Raw genomic sequence first — 24,082 nt, 5'->3', positions numbered from 1 at the left:
CATTCCTGGATTTAACATTCTTAAATCACATTTAGATCAAAACAAGAACACATATCACAGTGAAAACTGAACACTTTGGAGTCATAAAATTGCTCGAAATTAGAAGTAAAAGGGCTAAAGACATAAAAATCATAAATATTAAAAAGAACGGGGAAGTTCATTTACTCTCAACCTCATATAACAAATGGCCATATTCCCATTGGCTAAATCATATATTCAACATAAGAATTATTTTGAAACAGAGAAAATTGGAAATTCTGCCTTTGTTAAAATCTGAATTTCCTGCAGTAAATCAGTAAATGTGTTTTTACATATTTTTTGCAAAGCTAAATCACTCACAGTGAGCAGATATACAATTCCAGAGGGACCAATTTATCATAAAGTCCAATTTAGTCAAAGGTTTGGGACTACCAGTATCCTGGATTTAATATACAATCAGGGACACGTCCCAAACTTTTTAAGATTGTAAATAATTAAATTACTACTATTGCAGTGCCTTCCATGCACGTCTGCTGGTGTGGAAATGTTAAATAGTTGCTGGAGTGGTGGCAGTGAAACAGAATACCTGACTGCATCTTGGCCACATTACTAGAAGCCTGTATATGTGACACTGCTAAAAGCAGTAACGATAAATGTAATAAAGGAAAGGCGTGCATTTATACCGCGTCTTTTGTGATCTCAGGACCTCCCAAAGCTCTTTACAGGCAATTATGTACTTTTGAAGTATAGTCACTGTTGTATTGTAGAAAATGTGGCAGCCAATTTATGTACAGCAAGCTCCTAATGTAATAATGACCTGATAATCTGATTTTTAGTGATGTGGACACTGGGGAGAACTTCATGCTCGTCTTCAACATAGTGCATCCACCTGAGAGAACAGATGGTGCCTTGGTTTAATATCTCACCCCCCACCCCCCCATTACTGTACTGGGAGTGCTGGGCTATATGACACACTCAAGTCGCTGCAGTGACTTGTGAACCCACGACTTTGTGATGAAGATGCAAGGGTGCGACCCACTGAGCTACAGCTGATGCATGGGCATGCATAAGCAGTTAACAATCGATGAAAGGTCGCTAGTTATGTATACTTCGACTAACTCCAGGTTTGAAGTCTTGAGGTCTACTGCATTGAGGATAAATAATGCACTGACAAACCAACAACATCATCTATAGTGTAATGAGCTGAGGCCATTTGTCTTCTGCCTGTGCCCGATTGATTAAAACTGACACCACAGGACAGGTGAGTGATTATAAAAGTGCAAAATAAGAGAATAATCTATAGCTGATGAACGACAACATCAATTCAAAGAATCTACATTGATCAGGCAATTATGATGCTACCAAGGCAGCTGTAATTCCCAGGAATCCCCCTCCCATAATCATTCCTGTTACTCATAGAATGTGGTAACGATCTTGCGGAATCATTGTGGAATCACATGGAGCGATGAATAGACAAATGGGCTTTACTACGGCTCAAGTGCCTTTTCTCATACTGCAGGGGCAAGGGGGCAGGGATAATTAGTAAAATAAAATATAAGCAAATACTACAGTCCACTAATTAGTCAGCCAGAATGGGTTTTGACCATAACCAGCTAACATTCTATATGAGCTATTGTTTTGCTACCGATTCCAATCGGAATATGTTTTGGATGATGGAAGGTGGAAGATTGGCTACTTTGGCAGCTGTTTTCTCACAGGCTATGTGGGAAAATGGATATGAACAATTCCAGCTCAAAAGTTACGTGCGCTAATATTCACAGGATGCAACACTTGCCTGTCACCACTTGAGGACTGCAGAAGGACTTTTGCACTGAAACAAGAAATATAACAAAGGTTAAAATGCTTTTGTTTATTCAGAGAACGTTGCTTGCAAAGTTCTACGTTATATGATATTACACATTTCTTGAATTGTGCTTTTTAAATAGTCACTGCAGAAGATCATTTTAATAGATATTCCGTAATGCAGGGTGATTTTGCAAATTAACGGGTTTCACAGTAAAAGGTTGTACAGCCAGTCTTTTAAGGTAAAAAATGCCAAACTTGGGTACAATATTTTGTTAAAGCTATTGAAGATATATTTATATATTTGCGTTTGAAATTATGTCGTGGGACATGGTTGTATGAATATTTGTAACATGTCTCTCAAATTCTGCAGTAGTGAAAATGAAAACCCATTTAACGACTCCGCTAAAACACCAGGGAGGAATTTCAGTTGAAAATGTTAACAGTTTGTCAGTTATTATCCAATAGCATAACTTTAAAGCCTTTTTAAAAAAATTAACTTTATATTTGATTTTCTTAGTCAATCGTCCTGCATTTTAGCATGCGTTGCTGCTTTGTAAGCAGTCACTGGTCAGTAAGTGAGTAAACCCAGGATAATCTGTTTTGTTTTAGCCTCTGTGGAAAATGCCTAGACTCTACATGGGCGGTTACCAGTACCGCCAAGGCTGAAACTTGGGGCTTGCTGCAAGATGTGACAGAGGTGACCTCTGACTGTTGGTGTTCCCCTCAGAAACCCACTGACCCGCTTTACATGCATTTATAAAGAACGGATTCTGTAACAGATAGATCCCAGAGGACATCTTTCTGCAACATTAGCAGAATTAATGCTACCGATTACAACAGTACTGGAGATGGGGTTGAAAAAAATGGCACGAGTCTGCAACATGCTACAGAATATAGAGAGCTGGAATTACTGCAAAGTTCCCTGATCTCTGGCAAAATGCTCCTTGGAAAATAAATGGGGCACTGAAATAACGGGATCTCGTGCTACAGATTCACAAATCAATAAAAGTAGCAACACAAGTTAACAAGGCCATAAAAAAACAAAGTGGCTCCTGACAACCAGAGCATGTGCAGAGCGATCGCGGACATCATCAGTGCGTGCAAACATTCGCCATGCCTGCCAGTATGAATGCCCGTGCATGACGTCACCACGCAATGATGTCCTCACCCCTCAATAGCTGTTTCCATTCACACGAACAGTACCCCGCTCCCTCCCATCATCCCTGCTTCAATCGCCGCTTCACCCCGCTCGACTGGCCCACCGCCAGCTCTCCCCCCTCGGGCATTTGCTTCAGGCCGCCCTGCTTCCCCTCCCTCTCAGCCACTCGCTCCCGCCCTTGACGCTTTTGCCCAGCACCACCCTCCTCACCAGCCGCTCTGCCCCCTCAGCCACTTGTTCCAGACCTTGCCACTGCCCACACCCCACCTCCCCCAACCCTGCTCTCCGGACGCTTGGCCCTGGCTCCCCGCCCCCCCCGCCCCCCCCAACCCCCGCCTCCGGCCACTCGCTCCAGGCCGCGCCGCTTCCTTCCTCTCAGCCACTCGCTCTCACGTCGCCCCGTCACCCCTTGCGGCCCGCCTTGCTTCTACGGGCGGCATGGCAGAAAACCATCAAACATGGGAGCGAGTGGCTGAGAGGAGGGAAGTGGCATGGCCTGAAGCGAGCGGCTAGAGGGGGAGGGAAGCAGAGAGCAAGCAACTGGAGAGTGGGGTGGGGGGGGGAAGTGGGGAGCGAGCAGCCGGAGGCGATGGGGAGCGGTGAGGCCGGAATGAGTGGCTAAGGGAAGGCAGCGGGGAGCCCGTGGTGAGAAGACGGGCGCAGGAGGGAGCAGCAAAGAGAAGCATAATGGCAGGACAGAGCGGGGGACTGTTGCGGGTGAGATGGAGGCAGTAATGGCAGCCACTGAGGGGATTTTCGGGTTGAATTTGTTTTTTGTGATAAATTGAGCAGCGCCATCTTTTATCCTGGCAGCTGCCTGAGACATCGCAGACAGTGATGTTTCAGTGGAAGAGGCTGCATTTGCAGTTGTGCTTGCACTACACCACCTAGTGGTTGCATTGTCAGCAAACGCAGCCATAAAAAATGCAAACAAAAACCCGGGGCGCATCTCTGGAAGAACAGAATTGCAAAGCAGGGAGTTATATTAAACTTGCGCTGAATCTTGATTAGAACACACTTGGAGCATAATGAACAGTTTGGGGAGTTTCTGATGAACTTATGCCAAATTTATAGCAAGATATTGTCAGAACCCCACACAAATTCCAGGCACACATAGCTGTGTAGGATTAATATTGTTTAAAGGATTAGTCAATTATAGGACATAAGCTTCCAACTGATGAAAGAAAACATCTTCAATAGTTTTATGCAGGTAGCAAAAGTGTTGAAGGAACGTCAGAAAACAATACCATAATTTTTGCCAAAAGCAAAATGCTGCAGATGCTGGAAATAACATTTTTTGGAACAATGAAATCTGAAAGAATTATTTTTGATTTGTTATCTACATCTTCATTTGACAGACCTTAGCTTGATTTGCATAAAACCTAACCCTGCAAACTTAATTCTAAACCTTGCAACTGGACCTGAACCTAACTTTGATCCTTGTCGTCCTATGTATTAAATCACTATGATCTGCCATTGACTCGAAGAGCTTGGCTCGAATCCCAGTCTTTTACACAGTGGTTTCCCCCAATGGCATTTTGCCCACGTTCGAGCTGACTCACACGGCATAGCATGTGAGGATGTGAGGTACCTTGTTAATGGGAGGGGATGGAAAATCTTCAGGGGATCCCACCTCCAGTTGCCCTTCAACCCAAGCTGCCCTCAGTGTAGCACTGTTGGATGGCATAAAGACAGCAAGGCACAGGCATGAAGGGCTGAATGGCCTCCTTCAGTGCTTTATCATTCTATGATTCGACGCAATCCGACCCTCTCATGCAAGGATTCAAAATCCAAGACACAGAGAAGTCCAAAGGGGACAAAACAAAGAGAAAATATATTTTCTGCAATTTTTAGAGATTTCAGTTGTGCACTGTCACGAGTTCTACAGAAATGAAAACTCATTACTTGTCAAATGGTGATGATTAGGAGACAAAGCGAATCAGATATGAAAACTCAATTTTACAGCCACCTTGAGAAGTTCTGGAGAAAAGGCACAATGGAACAATCTGGTGTTGCTACAGGGAAAAGCTTCGCTGAAGAAGGAAGAGGAAGGCAAGGCTAATATAAAACACAGCAGGACTCACAAAGCAAGTGCACAAACCTTTATAAATCTGTCGACGACTGACTAATAAAGTAATAAGTAGATCATGTACTGAGAATTTTGTTTGCAATTTATATTGTGTGTCCTCTATGTCACTCTTCTCTCCAGCTTTCAAATGTGTTGTGAATGCCTCCAGCTTTTGATTAAATCAGCTGGGGGTAAAGATCTTCATAATAACAGTGCATGACTACATCAGGAATGAAGGCGATCAAAATGGCTTTAATCAATCATTAGCGATTCAGGAGTTTTTCCCCTATTCTAAATGCTAACTGGAGACATCAGTCTTATGCGATCATATTTGCCTAATTCTATGCAAAAAAAAACCCTGAGCACTGCCTTCATTATTTAATTCACTCTGATGGCATGGTGTGATTTTCTGATTAGAACACATTTGACTTTTCTGATATAAACATATCACAGAATCCTATGGCACAGGAGGAGGCCATTCGGCCTGTTGTGCCTGTGCTAGCTTTCTGAAAGAGCCAGTTAATTAGTTGCACTCTGTCTGATCTTTCCCCTCAGCCCTGTAAATGTCTTTTTTTTTCTTTAAAGTTACTACTGAATCTGCTTCTGCCACCCTTTCAGACAGTACATTCCAGAGCAGAACAACTCACTGTGTAAAAAAATAGTCTCCTCAGCCCCTCCCTGGCTTCTTAAATCTGTGCCCTTTGGGTAGCGACTCTCCTGCCACTGGAAACAGTTTCCCCTTATCTATTCTATCAAAATCCCTTAAAATATTGTACACCCCTATTAAATCCCCCTTTATCCTTTTCTGCCCCAAGGAGAACAATCCTCTAATTTCTCCACATAACTAAATCTCCTCATCCCTGGTACCAGTCTGGTAAATCTCCTCTCTACCTTCACGTCCTTTCTAAAATGTGGTGCCCAAAATTAGACACACTACTTTAGCTGAGATCTTAGCTGTGATTTATAGAGGTTTTACATAACCTCCTTATCATCAATAAAGATCTTAGAAGCAAGTTGTTTGTTGATAATTAGTAACTAGGGACAATGATATTGCATATGTATACCTAAAAATACCAGCTTTTGCCACAGACATTTTATCAAACAAAAGTCAGCACAGTAGAACAGAGAGACAACATGCACTGAAACGTCACAACTGTAGAAATACTTGGCTAAAAGTTGATGTGCTTTGTTTTTTGGGCTTGGGGGTGATGATTTGTGACCTGCCCTTGGCGGTTCTGTTGGAAGTGCACAGCATGTAAATTTGGTGCTCCCACCTCATGACCATGAGTGTAGTGTTTGCCAAAAGGTTTCCTTGCTGCCGGCTGCCTCTTCATGCTACCAGCTGCCTCTGCAGTCAGCAGGAGGGCAAACAGCATTGTGTGCATAGCACATGGCGCGGACAGCCTGCTCTTCTTAAAGGCAGTCTGTCCCCCTTACAGGGAAGTTGCACTGAGTAATATTGCTGCAATTTAAAGCATGGAAAATGGAACACCAGGGCAGAGAAAGGGTTCCAGGATGACGGATGCAGCGCTGGAAGCATTAGTGGTGGGTGCAAGCAGGAGAAGAGATAACATGGTACTGCGGGGTGCAGGAGACCCTGAACGATTACCCTCAAAATGGTGCCCAGGAAAGTCAATTCCCGACTTCTAGCTCTGAGGACATGTCAGCAGTGCCACAAGAAGTCTAATGACCTCACCTGGGTGGTTAAGGTCAACGAATACATCTCCACATGACATTCCCTTCCCACCACACCACCGAACTCTCACACTGCTCAATGCACCCACGCCCCCATCATTTATCCAGCACCAGTCCCTGGCACTCAGGTGTCATGCCTAACATCCACATACTCCACCTCACCTTCACACACTTACCAATGCTGCCAACCACACACCATCACCACACAATACAACTGTGAGCAAAGTTATAGCTCATGGAATAAAAGAGACAGTAGTAACATGGATAAAAAATTGGCTGAGTGACAGGAAACAGACAGTAGTGGTTAATGTATGTTTTTGAGACTGGAGGAAGATTTGTAATGGAGTTCCCCAGGGGTCAGTGTTGGGTCCCTTGCTTTTCTTGATATATATTTAATGACCTAGACCTTGGTGTACAGGGCACTATTTCAAAATCAGCTGATGATACGAAACTTGGAAACATTGTGAACTGCGAGGAGGATAGTGTAGAACTTCAAAAGGACATAGACACATTGGTGGAATGCGCAGACAGGTGGCAGATGAAGTTCAATGAGGAGATTTGTTTTGCTGGAAGAACATGGAGAGACAATCTGGAATAAAGGGTACAATTCAAAGGGGGTGCAGGAGCAGAGGGACCTGGGTGTATATGTACATAAATCATTGAAGGTGGCAGGACAGGTTGAGAATGTGGGTAATAAAGCATACAGTATCCTGGGCTTTATTAATAGGGGCATAGAGTACAAAATCATGGAAGGTATGTTGGTTCGGCCTTAACTAGAGTATTCCGTCCAGTTCTGGGCGCCGCACTTTAGCAAAGATGTGAAGGTATTAGACAGAGTGCATGAAAGATTCATGGAAATGGTTCCAGGTATGAGGAACTTCAGTTTTGTGGATAGACTGGAGAAGTTGGGATATTTTCCTTGGTGAAGAGAAGTTGAAATTTATTAAACTTGAACTTAAACTCTAATTTGGTTAACGCCTACGAACACAGGACGCGCCCACGCTAGCATCTTTGCTAAAGTGCGGCACCCAGAACTGGACGGAACAGAAGAGAAAATTGAGAGGAGATTTGATAGAGGTGTTCAAAATCATGAGGGATTTGGATACAATAGATAGTGTCATGCTAGGCCCCCACCTGCCAAGAATGAGGCACGTTAATTTTGTCATGAACATTGATTTTAAACTGTTACCGGAGTGAAGAAAGGACGTTAAACAGATCAACCGTGGCTGGAAAATACATTTGCATATTAACAGGTGGTGATTGGAAGGACAAAGGACCATTCCCTGACGCATTCAACCCACAATGGACCTTGATCACCAGGTATTGTGTGTAGGACGAGCATTCCAGAGACTGCTGTAATCCAAGACGTGGTCAGACCAGTTAGTCACATGACTAACCTGCTTGGCAACCTGGGTTTTTCTGAATTGTACAAACAGCTTGAACTCAGAGAAAGTCTGTTTGCTCCTGAACTGAGATCTCTCCTGTCTACTCCCATCTCTTTCTCACAAACTTCTGAATCCACACATGAACCCCAAGAGAGAAAGGTCTCCTACAGCGAACAAAGTTTAAGAAGAATACTGGGCCCCAACAAAAAGCAAGATCTACCTACAATCAAGGACTCCACAGTGAGCTAGAAGTACCGTGTCAAGTTTAATAAATTTCAACTTTTCTTCTTTAAACCTAAGAAAACCTGTTTGTGCTGGTTTCTTTACCTTATAATTGAAAAGTGGTGAGCAAAGATTCACCAAGGGGGAGCTAAAAGCACGGTGTGTTGAAAGTTAAACTCTGTTACGGTAAGACCAGGTGAAGGCTGAAAGGGAACCTTGGCCCTCTTTCTCACCTGGTCATAACAATAGGGAAAATCTGTTCCCATCGGTGGAAGGATCAAGAAGAAGAGGGCAAAGATTTAAGGTAATTTGCAAAAGAAGTAATGGTAACATGAGGAAAAACATTTCCACACAGCGAGTGGTTAGGATCTGGAATGCACTGCCTGAGTGTGTTCTGGAGGCAGATTCAATCATGGCCGTCAAGAGGGAAGTGGATTATTATCTGAAAAGGAAGAATGTGCAGGGCCACAGGGAAAAGGTGGGTGAGTGGCACGAGGGGAATTGCTGTTTCGGAGAGCTGGTGTAGACATGTCGGGCTGAATGGCCTCCTTCTGTGCTGCAATAATTCTGTGGCCTCCTCTCTCTGCCTCCACTTACATCCAGCTATTCAGCTATGGTAGGCATATCACACAAACACAGTGCAACACATTCACTGACATTCTGCCCTCTCCCTTGCAGGACAAGGTGGCACTCAATAGAAAGGAGCAGAGCAGAGCCAGTTGGGGACAAGAATGCCTGCAACTGCTGAGCCCCATGAAGAAGATGGTTCTCAGCATCATTGGGCTGACTGCGACACAGCCCATGGCATCTGGTGTCACTGAGATCATTGAGGATGATGGTATGTCCCTGCCTTATACCCCATATCAACTCCCATCTCACCCTCATCCTGCTGTCTGGCATGCTGAGCAAGCTGCTGATGTGTGACCATCGATCTCTTGCTTTCCACCTCGCAGACCCCACCCCAATTCCCTCAACCCAACTTCCCCTTCTGATTTGCTGCTTTCAGCCACCCAAGAACTGCCACCTGCCCAGCCACAGCAGTCCAAGGAGGAAGAAAGAGAGAGCAACGGGACAGCACTGATGAAGAGACCCCGTCACTTGATTTGACACCCACAGCCACCAACTCGAAACTCACACTGCACGTATCTTGGAGGCTACTGTACAGCTGGGATCAGCATGTGGTGAATCACTGTGCATGAGTGGGCTGCAGCCAGGCCAAGGTAAAGGATGGATCGTTTGCCAGCTCCCCAGAGGGCGAGATCACCAACAAGCACTGCTACAGAGGACTCAGATGAGGACCTCAATATGGCTGCATACAGGAGAGCGTTGATAGGCCTGCACATCGAGATGTTGGGTGCATTAGATAGACTGTCAGACAGCCTCCTGTCACCGGCAAGGAGCGTGGAGGAGCCCAGCTCCAAGTTGCCTCTGCTCCATGTCTCTGTCGTGCTGCAGGATCCAGAGGCACTGCCACTGCTGCCCTCAAGCCTGCTACAGCCTTTGTGTGGGTAGATCACCAAATCCACTGCCCTCCCTGTCAAGATGTAGCAACACTCTGGCAAATCCAGGAACTCACCACAGTCCCTCCATTGACTCTCCAGGGTACTTCCAGACACTTTGCCATCACAGAAGTTCTTAAAAATGACCTTACCTGTAATTTGGGTGCCTGGTCCTTTAAGAAACCCTGGTACAGGGGCTATCTTGTATCTTTATGCCTGTTTTTATCAGCATGATTTACGCAGTCGTTGCCAGGACCAACGTTGTCCAAATTAGGTATCCTGGCACCACATCAGCCAGTTGAAGAGGTTATGCCATGCAGGTCACAGAGATGAATTTTGCACTCACTGATCCTTCTTTGCACCACTCGATGCAGTGTACCCAGATAAGTCAGGTGATCATGTAACAAAGTGTTCCTGACACCCTGCTTCACTCAAACTAACCCATTTTACTTCATGTCTGTCAGTTTCACAAGGGAAATTGCAGTTTGTCGCAGGCAATTACACAAGGCAGTATTTCCGTGACTGCCGTGAAAATGGCAAAATAGCAAGGAATAAATACATTGAGTAAAAAGCATCTGTTCCACTGAGTTGATGTCTCGTTGGGGAAGATGGTATAAAAAGGGTCATTAAGATTGGAGTCAATCTTTTCAAGCTCATTTTCAATATGAAAGTGAAGGAGTTACTATAAAGGCGTAAGTGGTTGTATATTTTCTTGCCTTTTTCTCACAATATATGACAAACAGGATCCCAGATGATGAATGATAAATCACCTATCTTAGTTGTTTCTTCTTTATTCTTCAAAATGAAATTTCATCTTCTGCTGAAACTCTCATCCATGCCTTTCTTACCTCGAGACGTGACTATTCCAACACTCTCCCGGCCTCTCACCTTGCACCTTCCGTTAATTTGAGCTCATCCAAATCTCTGTTGCCTGTATCCTATCTTGCACCAAGTTCTGTTCACCCATCACCCCTGTGCTTGCTGACATACATTGACTCCTGATCCAGCAATGCATTGACTTAAAAATTCACATCCTTGTTTTCAAATGCCTCACCCTTCCCTACCTCTATAACTTACTCCAGCCCTATAACCTCTTGAAATCTCTGCATGCCTCCAAGTTTGGCCTCTAGCACATCCCTGGTTTTCATTGCTCCACCACCAGCTGCTATTGAGGCCCTAAGCTCTGGAATTCCTAAACCTCTCCGTCTCTCAGCTAATTGAATGTTATTGTTTATTGCGAGGAGAATTGAATACAAAATTAGGGAGGTTATGCATCAGTTATACAGGGCATTGGTGAGACCACATCTGGAGTACTGTGTACAGTATTGGTCTCCTTATTTAAGGAAGGATGTAAATGCGTTGGAAGTAGTTCAGAGAAGGTTTACTAGACTAATACCTGGAATGGGCGGGTTGTCTTATGAGGAAAGATTGGACAGGTTAGGCTTGTATCCACTGGAGTTTAGAAGAGTTAGAAGTGACTTGATTGAAACATATGAGATCCTGCGAGGGTGGTTGTGGAAAGGATGTTTCCCCTTGTGGGAGAATCTAGAACTAGGAGTCGCTGTTTAAAAATAAGGGTTTGCCCATTTAAGACTGAGATGAGCAGAAATTTTTTCTCTCTGAGGGTCGTGTCTTTGGAACTCTTTCTTCCTCAAAAGGCGGTGGAAGCAGAGTCTTTGAATATTTTTAAGGCAGAGGGAGATATATTCTTGCCAGGCAAGGGGGTGAAAGGATATCAGGGATAGGCTGAATGGCCTACTTCTGCTGCTTATTCGTATGTTTGTACGTACCTCTCTGACCAAGCTGTCCTAATATCTCCTTATATGGTTCGGTGTCAAATTTTGTTTGATAACAGTCCTGTGAGATGTCGATGTCACCGTTAGTTATGCACAAATCACACAGCAACTTCATCAATAGGTAGATTCACAGTTAAACACAGAACAACACAGGATGCTAATCAAGATCCACTGCTCCTCCATAAACCACACAAAAATGGCATCTCCTTGTCTGACTCATTTAAATGCATTGAACGTTGTGAAGTTCCTATACTGATGTTATAGCTATGGACTAAACTCGCCACAAAAGGTTATGGCTTACCCATTTTGGTCTAAGTACTATTTTATTGGTGAGGTAAGTCTTAATTGCTGCCAAACAACCTCTCTGGCACTGAAAATTAACTTTTACTGGTGTGGCATCTCATTCCTTCAGCTTTGAATTGTTTTTGGAATTTTTACTTTTCTTTCCATCTCTTTTATTGCTCTCTTACTCCCATTTTTCTTTCCATCTCTTTATTTGACTTTTTGTACATAATTTGGCATTGAATTAAATATTCCAAATGACACTTCCTGGTTCAGGTTCTGCACTGCTCATTAATGATTCTTCAATCTCGATTGGTTAAGGAGTCACACAGTTCCTTGCCCTGGAGAGGGAGCTGTGCTGTTTCTGTGCAAGCACTCATGGCAATTTAGCAGACAACAGCAAGTCTAACAAGCTGTAGGTGCCATTCGCCTGCAGGTTACTGTAAATTCTGGCCCATTATTTAACTTTTTTTGCTACTAGGATGTTGTAGGAAGATGCTGACTAGCCGTTCATACAGTGATATGGCACAGAAGGAGGCCATTCTGCCCATTGTGCCTATGCCAGCTCTGTGAAAGAGCTATCCAATTCAACTCACTCCCTGCTCTTTCCCCATTGCCATGCAAAATTTTCCTTTACAAGCATATATCCAATTCCCTTTTGAAAGTTATTACTGAATCTGCTTTCACCACCCTTTCAGGCAGTACATTGGAGATCATAACAACTTGCTGCATTAAAACAAAACTTATCTCCCCTCTGGCTCTTTTGCCAATCAAGTTAAATTTGTGTCCTCTGGTTACCAACCCTCCTGCCAGTGGAAATGGTTTCTCACGATTTAATCTATCAAAACCCCTGTGTCTTCTTTTATCAAATAAGCTTGTGTGTGAACAGTTATTGCATCAATGGACTTCAGTGATGTTTTTGTAATGATATCATTGCAGAGGCACAGCGGAAAGCTCCCATGTGCACTGTAGCCATTAGAAGCTTGCACAGCTTATATACATAACTTTGGAGAGCAAAGTGTACAAAAGTATTACCTTGTTTAAAAAAAAAGTAGATGGAAATTTCTTGAGTTACTACAAATGAATGTCCGGTCTACTGAGGGAATCTAACCTTTCCTTTCAACTAGTTTGAAATTTAAATATTTGGGAATTTTCCAAATATGAATTTTCAAATCTATCAACAGAACTTCCTGACAAAGAGGTTTGCAAACAGGAAAACCTTGACAACTTTTATGAGTGATCTGATATTTGGACAGTGTCACTAACCTGTCACTAACATGAACTATGATTTTATATAGGTTGTAAATTTGGACAACTGACACCTGCTGGGACCAAAAATAGGGCATACTGGGATTTCAGAGATAATTTATGGGCCCTCTTTCGGAAAGTTAGCAAGTTAAATCAAATGCATAGTCAAAGAAAATAAACTCATCGACTACAAAACTAAAAGAAGACAGATTTTTAAAAACTGTTGTATTAAGATACACACAGATATTGGATTCCCTTCAGTGAACTGCAGGTCAGTAATCAAATCGAAGTGTTCCAAACACATCATAGGCTGCAACAAAAGCAAGATATTGCAGATGCTGGAAATCTGAAACAAAATATACTTGCAAAAGACTTGCATTTATTTAGCACCTTTCCCAACCACAGGACATTGCAAAGTGCTTTACAGCCAATTAAGTACTTTTGAAGTGTAGTAATTGTTGCAATTGTTACGCAAATGTACTTTGTTGAATGATAATTTTCTTGAATTCACTGATTGGAGATATGAATATAATTTTTTTTAAAAGACATTATTAAAACACCAGCTAAAAGGATGATTTTGCTGGCAGCTTAAGGTGGCTACCTAATTTGCAAAACTGTATCCAACACTGCAACGCTTGTGAGGAGGGAGATGAAGTATCTGCTAATTCCCCAGCAAGAACCAAGACCCAGAAATTTTAAAGGAACTGCTTGTTCTTTTTTGAAAGAGAGAAATACTGCTAACTGTGATGTTTGAATCACTGAGTGACTGTCATGAGACAAGCCCCTCCCCATCTATGGTCTCAAGTTGATATTTTCTCCGCAGCAGAGGAGAAGCAACTGGACTTTTACATGAGCAGGCTCTAAGTGAGGGTCTCTCTCTCTCTCTCTCTCTCCATTCCAGCTTGAAAGCTTTCAAATCCTGGCTGTTGACTGACCATCTTTGCATAATCCGGCTAAATTCAGAAACACCGTTGGAGGAAATCATCCGCATCACTATCTCCAAGAGACTCACCGAACCAGTCATCTATCAAGCTAAAAGTCTCAGGACCACTGAATTCAGCTAGAAGCCAGCCGAATCACCAAACTCCACAGACTGTATACCTTTTTCTATGGACTCTAACTCAACCAATCTACCTTTCCCCATTCTGTAACCTATTTGTGCGTGTAAACCTCTAGTGTGTGAGAGTGAAATTTGGCGCATTGTTTGTTACTTTATTAATTCGGTTTAGGTACAAGAAAGTTAACCGCTTTCTTTGTTAAACTCAAGAAAACATGTCCGATTGGTTCTTGTTATGATCATAGCAAGTAAGTAATCAAGCACCTACTGACTTGGCCAGTACATCCACTTTAAGAAAGAATTAAACCTGTTGTGGTCTAACAAAGAAAGGGAAAAGAGGAAAGCCCTTCAACCCTTCCTCAGTTGACCGTAACAGAAATTTGGGGACTCACATCTGGGATCAAATCGAAAGACAAATGGGAAATTGGAAGTGGGAAACCAAACTAATCCCTAGCAATAATTTAAAAACATCAATATGGGTTTTCCTCTGGATTTCACTGCTAGAGTACTAAAATGTCCACATTCGAGGCCAGTACCTTCCTAGAAGAATGAAGTAACTTGGACCAGGTTAAAAGCCCTATCTGTAGTGACACAAACCACACCTGACAAAATGAGACATATTAATTTTGTCGTATGGAACATTAATTTTGAACTGTTACTGGACTTGAAATAACTTGTTTAAAAAGACCAGAACAGTAGCTGAAAACATGGCTGCACATCTGCATTCTAAAAGACAGCTGCATGAAGACGACAATGGGAGAACTCCCTGATTCAATTAGTCGGATCGATTTTTGTCAATAGTGATGATCAGGAGCCATTGAATGCGTAAGAGCCAGTATTCCACTGCAGCCCCCCCGCCAACCCCCCACACTGAGAGTGTCTGGTTAGCTCGAAGGAATCCACAAATCTCGCAGGAGCGGTTATTTTCCAAATAAGGAGCTAGTCACATGACAAATCTGCTGGCCAACCTAGGGGTTGTTTGAATTGTGACACACAAAAGGAAGAGACTGCAATTTGAAGACAAAAGAGAAGGAAGGTCTCTCACTCTCTCTCTCATGCAAAGTTCCAGGGACCCATGCCTCAGGCCTCAAGAAAGAAGACCAGCAAACAAGTTGGAAAGTGTGCACTGGCCCCAACGAGAACTGCAAGACTTAACTTCAATCAAAGACTTTACATCCAATCCAAAACCAGTAACTGAACTCCAGCTATTACTTCAAACCTTTCCCCTTCTTTCTCCTCCTCTGTCACTATTTGCGTGTGTTTTTCGCGTATGCAGTCTGGTGTGGTCACGTTGCTTATTCTTAGTAGTTTTAACTGAGTTAGAGTTTCAAGGTTAATAAACTTCCACCTTTTTTGTTTAAATCTGAGAAAACCTGTCTGGTTGATTTCTTTGCTATTACAATTAGAGAGCAGAGAGCAAGGACTCACTGAGAGGGAAGCTAAAACACGATGTTTTAAAAGTTATACCCCTGTTACGACCAAAGCAGGAAAAGGCTGATAGGGAAGCCCTAGACCCCTGCCTCACCTGGTCATAACACTGTTGAAGAGTTGAGAAACGTAGCTGGGTAGTTAGAGATTACTATCCATCCAAAAGCTAGGAAGCCTGAAATCCTAAAACCTGTGGCCAACCATTTTAAAATTGACACTGAAGAACCGGAGACAGGCATAGAATCTGAAACAGACAAAGTAACATTAGCTCAGGTACAACTAGAGCAGAGGAGACTAGAATTAGAATTCGGTACCAACAACATAGGCAGGAACAGTGATGAGGTCCTGCAGGGGGAGTTTAGGGAGTTAGGTAGTAAGTTAAAAAACAGGACCTCTAGGGTTGTAATCTCTGGATTACTCCCTGTGCCATGTGCCAGTGAGGCTAGAAATAGGAAGATAGTGCAGCTAAACACGTGGCTGAGCAGCTGGTGTAGAAGGGAGGGTTTCAGATATCTGGACCATTGGGCTCTCTTCAGGGACGGATGGGACCTGTACAAGAAGGACGGGTTGCATCTAAACTGGAGGGGCACTAATATCCTGGCTGCAAGGTTTGCTAGCGTCACTCGGGAGGGTTTAAACTAGTGTGGCAGGGGGGTGGGAACCAGAGCAGTAGGACAGCTAGTGAAGTAAATGAGGAGGACATAGTAAATAAGGCCAGTAGGACTAAGAGGAAGAGCAGGCAGGGAGATGTTGCTGAGCACAGCAGGACTGTTGGTCTGAAGTGCATTTGTTTCAATGCGAGAAGTATAACAGGTAAGGCAGATGAACTTAGAGCTTGGATTAGTACTTGGAAATATGATGTTGTTGCTATTACAGAGACTTGGTTGAGGGAAGGGCAGGATTGGCAGCTAAATGTTCCAGGCTTTTGAAGCTTCAGGCGGGATAGAGGGGGATGTAAAAGGGGTGGGGGAGTTGCATTACTGATTAAGGAGAATATCACAGCTGTACTGCGGGAGGACACCTCAGAGAGGTCATGCAGCGAGGCAATATGGGTGGAGCTCAGGAATAGGAAGGGTGCAGTCACGATGTTGGGGGTTTACTACAGGCCTCCCAACAGCCAGCGGGAGGCAGAGGAGCAGATATGTAGACAGATTTTGGAAAGATGTAAAGGTAACAGGGGTGTGGTGGTGGGTGATTTTAACATCCCCAATATTGACTGGGACTCACTTAGTGCTAGGGGCTTGGATGGGGCAGAATTTGTGAGGAGCATCCAGGAGGGCTTCTTGAAACAGTATGTAGATAGTCCAACTAGGGATGGGGTCATTCGGGACCTGGTATTGGGGAATGAGCCCAGCCAGGTGGTCGAAGTTTCAGTGGGGGAGCATTTCAGGGGCAGTGACCATAATTCCATAAGTTTTAAGGTACTTGTGGATAAGGATAAGAGTAGTCCTCGGGTGAAGGTGCTAAATTGGGGGAAGGCTAATTATAACAATATTAGGCAGGAAATGAAGAATTTAGATTGGGGGCGGCTGTTTGAGGGTAAATCAACATCTGACATGTGGGAGTCTTTCAAACGTCAGCTGATTAGAATCCAGGACCAACATGTTCCTGTGAGGAAGAAAGACAAGTTTGGCAAGTTTCGGGAAGCTTGGATAACACGGGATATTGTGAGCCTAGTCAAAAAGAAAAAGGAAGCAATTGTAAGGGCTGGAAGGCTAGGAACAGATGAAGCACTTGAAGAATATAAAGACAGTAGGAAGGAACTTAAGCAAGGAGTTAGGAGGGCTAAAAGGGGTCATGAAAAGTCATTGGCAAACAGGATTAAGGAAAATCCCAAGGCTTTTTATACATATATAAAGAGCAAGAGGGTAACCAGGGAAAGGGTTGGCCCACTCAAGGACAGAGATGGGAATCTATGCATGGAGCCAGAGGAAATGGGTGAGGTGCTAAATGAGTACTTTGCATCAGTATTCACCAAAGAGAAGGACTTGGTGGATGATGAGCCTAGGGAAGGGAGTGCAGATAGTCTCAGTCATCTCATTATCAAAAAGGAGGTAGTGTTGGGTGTCTTGCAAAGCATTAAGGTAGATAAGTCCCCAGGGCCTGATGGGATCTACCCTAGAATACTGAGGGAGGCAAGGGAAGAAATTGCTGGGGCCTTGACAGAAATCTTTGCATCCTCATTGGCTACAGGTGAGGTCCCAGAGGACTGGAGAATAGCCAATGTTGTTCCTTTGTTTAAGAAGGGTGGCAAGGATAATCCAGGAAATTATAGGCCGGTGAGCCTTACGTCAGTGGTAGGGAAATTATTAGAGAGGATTATTCGGGACAGGATTTACTCCCATTTGGAAACAAACGAACTTATTAGCGAGAGACAGAATTAAACCTGTTGTGGTCTAACAAGGAAAGGGAAAAGAGGGAAGCCCTTCAACCTCTCCTCACTTGACCAGAACACAATGTAGAAAACACGCAGCCAATTGCACACAGCGAACTCCCACCAACTGCAATGTGATAATGACCAGATAATCTGTGTTAGTGATGTTGGTTGAGAGACAAATATTAGCCAAGACACCAGGGAGAATATCCTGCTCTTTTTCAAAAGAATGCCATGAGACCTTTTACATCTACCTCTGAGGGCAGACAGGGCCTCATTTAGGCATCTCACCTGAAAGGCAGCACTTTCAACAGTGCAGCAACACTCAGCACTGCACTGAAGTGTTAGCCTTGATTTTCGTGCTCAAGTTCTAAAGTGGGATTTGAACCAAGAGCCTTCAGACTCAGAGATGAGAGTGTAATCAGCTGAGCCACTGCTGACGCAATATGAGATGATGTGCATATATATTCATAAAATATTTGTGCATCATTCATTTAGCTAACAGTATGCTCATTTCACTAGCAGAACTCGAGTATTGTGATGCTAAACTGACCACATAAAGGTTTAACCCTCAATATGCAACTATTCACATTTGTTATGAAGATGCTTCTATATTTTTTGCTACGTTTTTTTTGAGGACTCATATTTAAATTGTGGAGATGGATTCATTGGAAGGTTAAAGATTTCATAAATGCTGGACTTTAATTTATTGTTGATAGTTCATTGAAAGGACACGGAGATGTTGTTTGAAAACAACCTTTGCTGGAAATCATGTGTTTTGGGCTTAGTAAACACCAGAAACCTTGGTGACTTGGAGAAGATGTTTACAGAGAAGCCACATGTCAAGTTTTATGGAGGTCAGGAGGTTGACTTTCTGTTTGGGGTGTGAACTGTTTTGAAGACAGCTGGAGATCAACTTGCCAAGAAAAAGCTACCCAGCTCACCTCTTTCTCTACCTCTTTGAAGAAACTGTACAAAAGATCCAGTGTGGGAGAGCTAGAATCCCTGATGCTGCATCTCTCCTGAGAAGCTAGAAAAACCTGCCAGATTAATTCTCAACGCCACCTGAAAAGAACTGCTTTAGAAAAGATCCCAGTGACTCGTCTCGTATACCCGGACACCAGACCAAAAGGGACAACTGACTTCCTTCCATATCTTCTCTTGTTTCTTCAAAAATTAGCAAGTATTTGGCCAAAGTATTCTTTTTTGTCTTTTTTTTGTTACAGACCTCTGCAGAGAGATTTCTGTATTTTTTCAGAGTGTGCGTGGGGGGAATTTAAAAAGGGAACTTTCATATTTCAATCGGTGTGTTAATGCTTTGCTTTGTTACTGGATAAGTCTTGTTTGATAATAAACTGATAATTTTGTTGTTTATTCAAGAAACCGGGTTGGTGTTTTTTATTCTGGGATAAAGAGTAGAATATATGATTGACTACATCAGTAACTGGGTAAACATTTAAATATATGTTGTGACCTGTGCAGAACTGGAACTAGAAAAGACAGTACACTCCTCCTGCTTCGGTCGTAACACATAATGTGTATATTATACAAACTGAAGAACATGTTTTATTCACGAAAAACACTGGCATATTTTTACAGCAGCAAGACATTCATATTACTTAACCTTGGTTCCTTTCTGAAGTGAATATGCTTTTTGTTTTTTCTCATGAGTTACCACAAGGGGAACTTGTGTAAAAAATACATACAACAAAAACATGATAGGGTCAGAGCAAAAACAGAGCTAGGGATCGCTACATGAGCACAATAGAAACATAAAAAATAGCAGCAGGAATAGGCCATTCGGCCCTTCGAGCCTGCTCCACCATTCATTATGATCATGGCTGATCCAACTCAGTAACTTGTTCCTGCTTTCGCCCCATGTCCTTTGATCCCTTTCGCCCCAAGGGCTATATCTAACTGCTTCTTGAACATACAATGTTTTGGCCTCAACTGCTTTCTGTGGTAGCAAATACCACAGGCTCACCACTCTCTGGGTGAAGAAATTCCTCCTCATCTCAGTCCTGAAAGGTTTACCCCGTATCCTTGGACTATGACCCCTGGTTCTGGACTCTCCCACCATTGGGAACGTCCTCCCTGCATCTACCCTGTCAAGTCCTGTTAGAATTTTATAGGTTTCTGTGAGATCCCTCCTCACTCTTCTGAACACCAGCGAATATAATCCTAACCAATTCAATCTCTCCGCATACGTCAGTCCCGCCATCCCGGGAATCAGTCTGGTAAACCTTCGCTGCACTCCCTCTATAGCAAGAACATCCTTCCTCAGATAAGGAGACCAAAACGGTACACAATATTTCAGGTGTGGCCTCACCAAAGCCCTGTATAATTGCAGCAAGACATCCCTGCTTCTGTACTGATGGGCCAAATGTCTTGTCAAAGTAACGGTGAGGCTCCATGCTTGCTTCTCATGAGTGTAGGGATTGCTATGAATGAAAGAGACAGAGAATGAGGATAGCAGCAGTTCTTAAAGGGCTGCTACTCTATGTCAATATGGGTGTTACTGTGGTTGTCTTTGACTGGATAGGAATGGGCAAGTGGGCAGAATTGGCCCTCTTCAATGGCAAAATATTGCATGTCACAGTGGAAAGTTGCGACACGAGAATGGCAGCCATGCTTGAGCCACAGATGAAGCCTCCTGCATGCAATAGGAAACAGGGGAGGAAATGTGATAGGGTCAACATTGTGAATGTTGTCTTTTATCTTCATAGGTTGTAACATCCCTGGACTTGCAACAACATAGAAAGAGATAACAGTTCCCATTCTTAGTACTGTGAAGTAACGATAGTGAGATTTCCCTTTATTGTAACAGTGGCCAATTTTTTAGCTTATTTAGTGGTCATAGGTCTTCAAGAAAAATAATTCCATATAGCACAGGACCACAAAAACTATGAGTACTGTGTTCTAGGAGTTCAACAAATGCACATTTTGGATATTTGATAACCATACACCTTTAAGAACTGAAATCTCCTCTGCTCTCTGACTTGCCTTCAATCTTCCAGACTCGATGAACTTCAGTTCACCCAAAACTCTGCTGCCCGTATCCTAACTTGCACCAAGTCCCACTCACCCCTGCTCTCGCTGACTTCTATTGGCAGCCATTCATCCAACATCTCAACTTTAAGATTTCCGTCCTTGTGTTCAAATCCCTCCATGGTCTCACTCTGTAACCTCCTCCAACTCTCCAAGAACTTTGCATTTCTCCAACTACGGCCTCTTGTGTATCCCCACTCCCTTTGCCTCAATATTGGAGGCCGTGCCTTCAGCCAGCTGGTCCATAAGCTCCTGAATGTTCTCCCGAAACCTCCCTGCTGCTCTCTCCTCATTTAAGATGGTCCGATCGTGGGAAGGTGGGAGTCTTCCAAACCCGTGACCTCTGCCAACTAGAAGGACAAGGGCAGCAGATGCATGGGAACACCACCACCTGCAAGTTCCCCTCCAAGCCACACACCATCCTGACTTGGAACTATATCGCTGTTCCTTCACTGTCACTGGGTAAAAATCCTGGAACTCCCTTCCTAACAGCACTGTAGTTGTACCTACCCCACGTGGACTGCAGTGGTTCAGGAAATAAGCTCACTACTACCTTCTCAAGGGCAGTTAGAGATGGGCAATAAATGCTGGCCCAGCCAGCCACGTCCACATCCCATGAAAGAATTTTAAAAAGGGGGTCCGATCGTCGGCCAGGGCCTGTCGGCGGTTGGTGGCTCCGATGGTAGTGAAGGGGGAGCAGGCAAATCGCAATGGGAGGGATTGGGTTATTGGGTAGCTTGTTGGGCTTGGAGGAAACATCCTGTTCTTTCTGACCCACAAAGCACTTCTGCAAGGGCACCTACCTCATGGGTTCAGCCCTTCTCACCTCCTTTCACTTGCCCGTTTTTCAAGGCCTGGGAAACTCAGCCAACATGAGTTAAAAATAAAATGACTGTTAAAATGAAGGCTTAAGCCTGATTATACTATTTAAATGACTGATCCATCTCTCAAGTGGATTGGTCACTCACTCGTTGTCCAACCTCTGTTAAAACCAGAAGTGGGCAGGTTTGAAGTGGCTTGGGTTCCTGTTTCAGACTTTTTAATTTTAACCTCTGACCCAACCCCAACCCCCAAGTTTTTGGGAATTAAGGTTCATCCCATCAGTTCACATCTCTACCTCAGGCCAGACAAGTGCTGAGGTATCATTGCCTCAGTACTTTTAGCATTACCTGCCGTTCACAGCATACTCAGATTTGAATAGATGGCTTTAAATACATTCCATCTATAAAATGATGTTCAAAACAGTTACTTCCACATTCTGATCACAGAAATTTACTACAGGATCTGGATGAATGAAGATTAAGCCACATGAATGAAGATCTTGTGAAACTCCCATGGGTGGTCATGGTGCAAAGGAATACTCCTTCAGGGTATGGAGGAAAACAGGAGATTCTGAGTGCCTGTTCCTTTAAGAATTTAGTGGCAACATTTTTAAAGCAAATGACCCTTGACCTGTCTCGGGTGTTGGTTTTGAGGTATATCCGCAAGACATGGGAGCAAATATAAAAAGAGGCGTAAGGAATGTTTATAACGTTTGAAAACTATAAGCTAGTTATGAATTAAAGTATGATTTAAAGTAATTGGTAGAAGGATTAGAGGGGAGTTTTGGAGTATCTTTTTCACTCAGAGAGTGGTGGGCTTTCGGAACTCATTTCCGGAAAGGGTGATAGAGGCAGAAACCCTCATCTCATTTTAAAAAATACTTGTAGGTTGTGGCACATTGAGTGCATATCCAAGGCTACTGATCAAGAGCTGGTAAGTGAGATTAGGCTAGACAGCTCTTTTCTTTGACCAGCACAGACATGGTGGACTGAAAGGCTTCCTTCTGTACCATAAATTTCTCTGATTTTATGAATGTGGAAAGCCATTCAGCTTGTCTATCCAGAAAGAACTGACAGCCCCACTACAATAGATTGCAGGGTGCTTTACCTCCGCTCTTTTAACTGGACATCTGTTCATCCCTCGTTGTACAAAGAAAATGTCAGCAATTAATGTTTCACTAAATTTGCCAGTTGCTACTTTGAACCTCCTTGTCTTAGTGTCCCAGTTTAGCTTGACAGCAGTGTGCTGGATTTTTTCTTCTCCATCCTATTTACCATGTTAAATGTTTTTTCATGCGATTCCCTTTTATTTACAGTAAATCCTTTAAAAGGCGAAAAAACTCCAAGTGTCTCCAATACTTCCTAACAGCTAGTCCTCTGGTGTCAGTAATTAGCTTTGTTCTACGCTACTTCCAGAGTCTCAATGCTCCCATTGTGTCTCAGTGAACAAATTGGGTGCACTCTGCTAATGTTCTAACCTTGAGATGTGCAAACACTTGTCCGATAGATGGCTCCTGCTGTTTGTGCAGGAAATGCCTCTTCAATGCAGCTCATGTCACTCAAAAACATACTCCTCTTACAGCAGTCCTTTCCTCGCAGTTCCCATGCAGAAAGCCCTTATTAATGATCTATGTCGAAACAATTTCACCTCTTGGGAATGCTGTACGGCTTATTGCCTTGTGCTGTGCTTTGGGTTCAGGGCATGGAGAATGATATTTTTATTGGCATCAGCCCCTAGTATCTGTGCACTAGTTTTGTTAAATAGTTGCTTTTAGTCAGAGAACTTTGTTAACTGGCCTTGCGGGATGTCTGCAAAGATAATTTTCCTCTTCAATGCAAACACATGTGAAAGAGATATTGGCCAAGGACTATATTAATAGATTATTTCAATATAAAGTGTTTAAGGACACACAGTACTTGTAGTTTCTTTGTAGGATCTGCTTGAGGTCCCGTGACCTCAACTGTGGTAGCATTGTTTTAAACATGCTCTGTTTTTATTTTTATACAGAGTAAGACTGATTGTTTTCACAAAGTGATTCATACCTCGTGTAAAAATAGTGAGAACTATTTGTTGTTCAGGAGTAGCAGAAGAGAGGAGAAAGCAAGGAGGTATTCTGATCACAGTTAGGATCCAACCTTCCCCCAACATGCCACAGGCACAGATGCACAACCTCACTGACACATATCGTAGAAAAGTTGCTTAGAATCTCTAAAC

General features: G+C 43.3%; 1 protein-coding gene across 8 annotated transcripts in view; it reads right to left on the bottom strand.

Annotated features, from left to right (window-relative positions):
- The window catches only part of znf516 (zinc finger protein 516), a 258,381-nt gene that overhangs the window by 97,837 nt on the left and 136,462 nt on the right, over positions 1-24,082 (bottom strand). For 7 of the 8 annotated variants that reach the window (XM_068032496.1, XM_068032499.1, XM_068032502.1 and 4 more), the window contains one exon: positions 1,775-1,810. In XM_068032496.1, coding sequence (XP_067888597.1) covers positions 1,775-1,810 — 36 coding nt within the window. Of the gene's footprint in view, positions 1-1,774; positions 1,811-20,349; positions 20,440-24,082 lie in introns of those variants that run through there. The other variant, XM_068032501.1, reaches the window with a different exon arrangement.

Source organism: Heterodontus francisci, chromosome 5, assembly GCF_036365525.1.
Source record: "Heterodontus francisci isolate sHetFra1 chromosome 5, sHetFra1.hap1, whole genome shotgun sequence".
Classification (NCBI taxonomy): domain Eukaryota; kingdom Metazoa; phylum Chordata; class Chondrichthyes; order Heterodontiformes; family Heterodontidae; genus Heterodontus; species Heterodontus francisci.
This window is presented reverse-complemented; position numbering and strand designations above follow the sequence as displayed.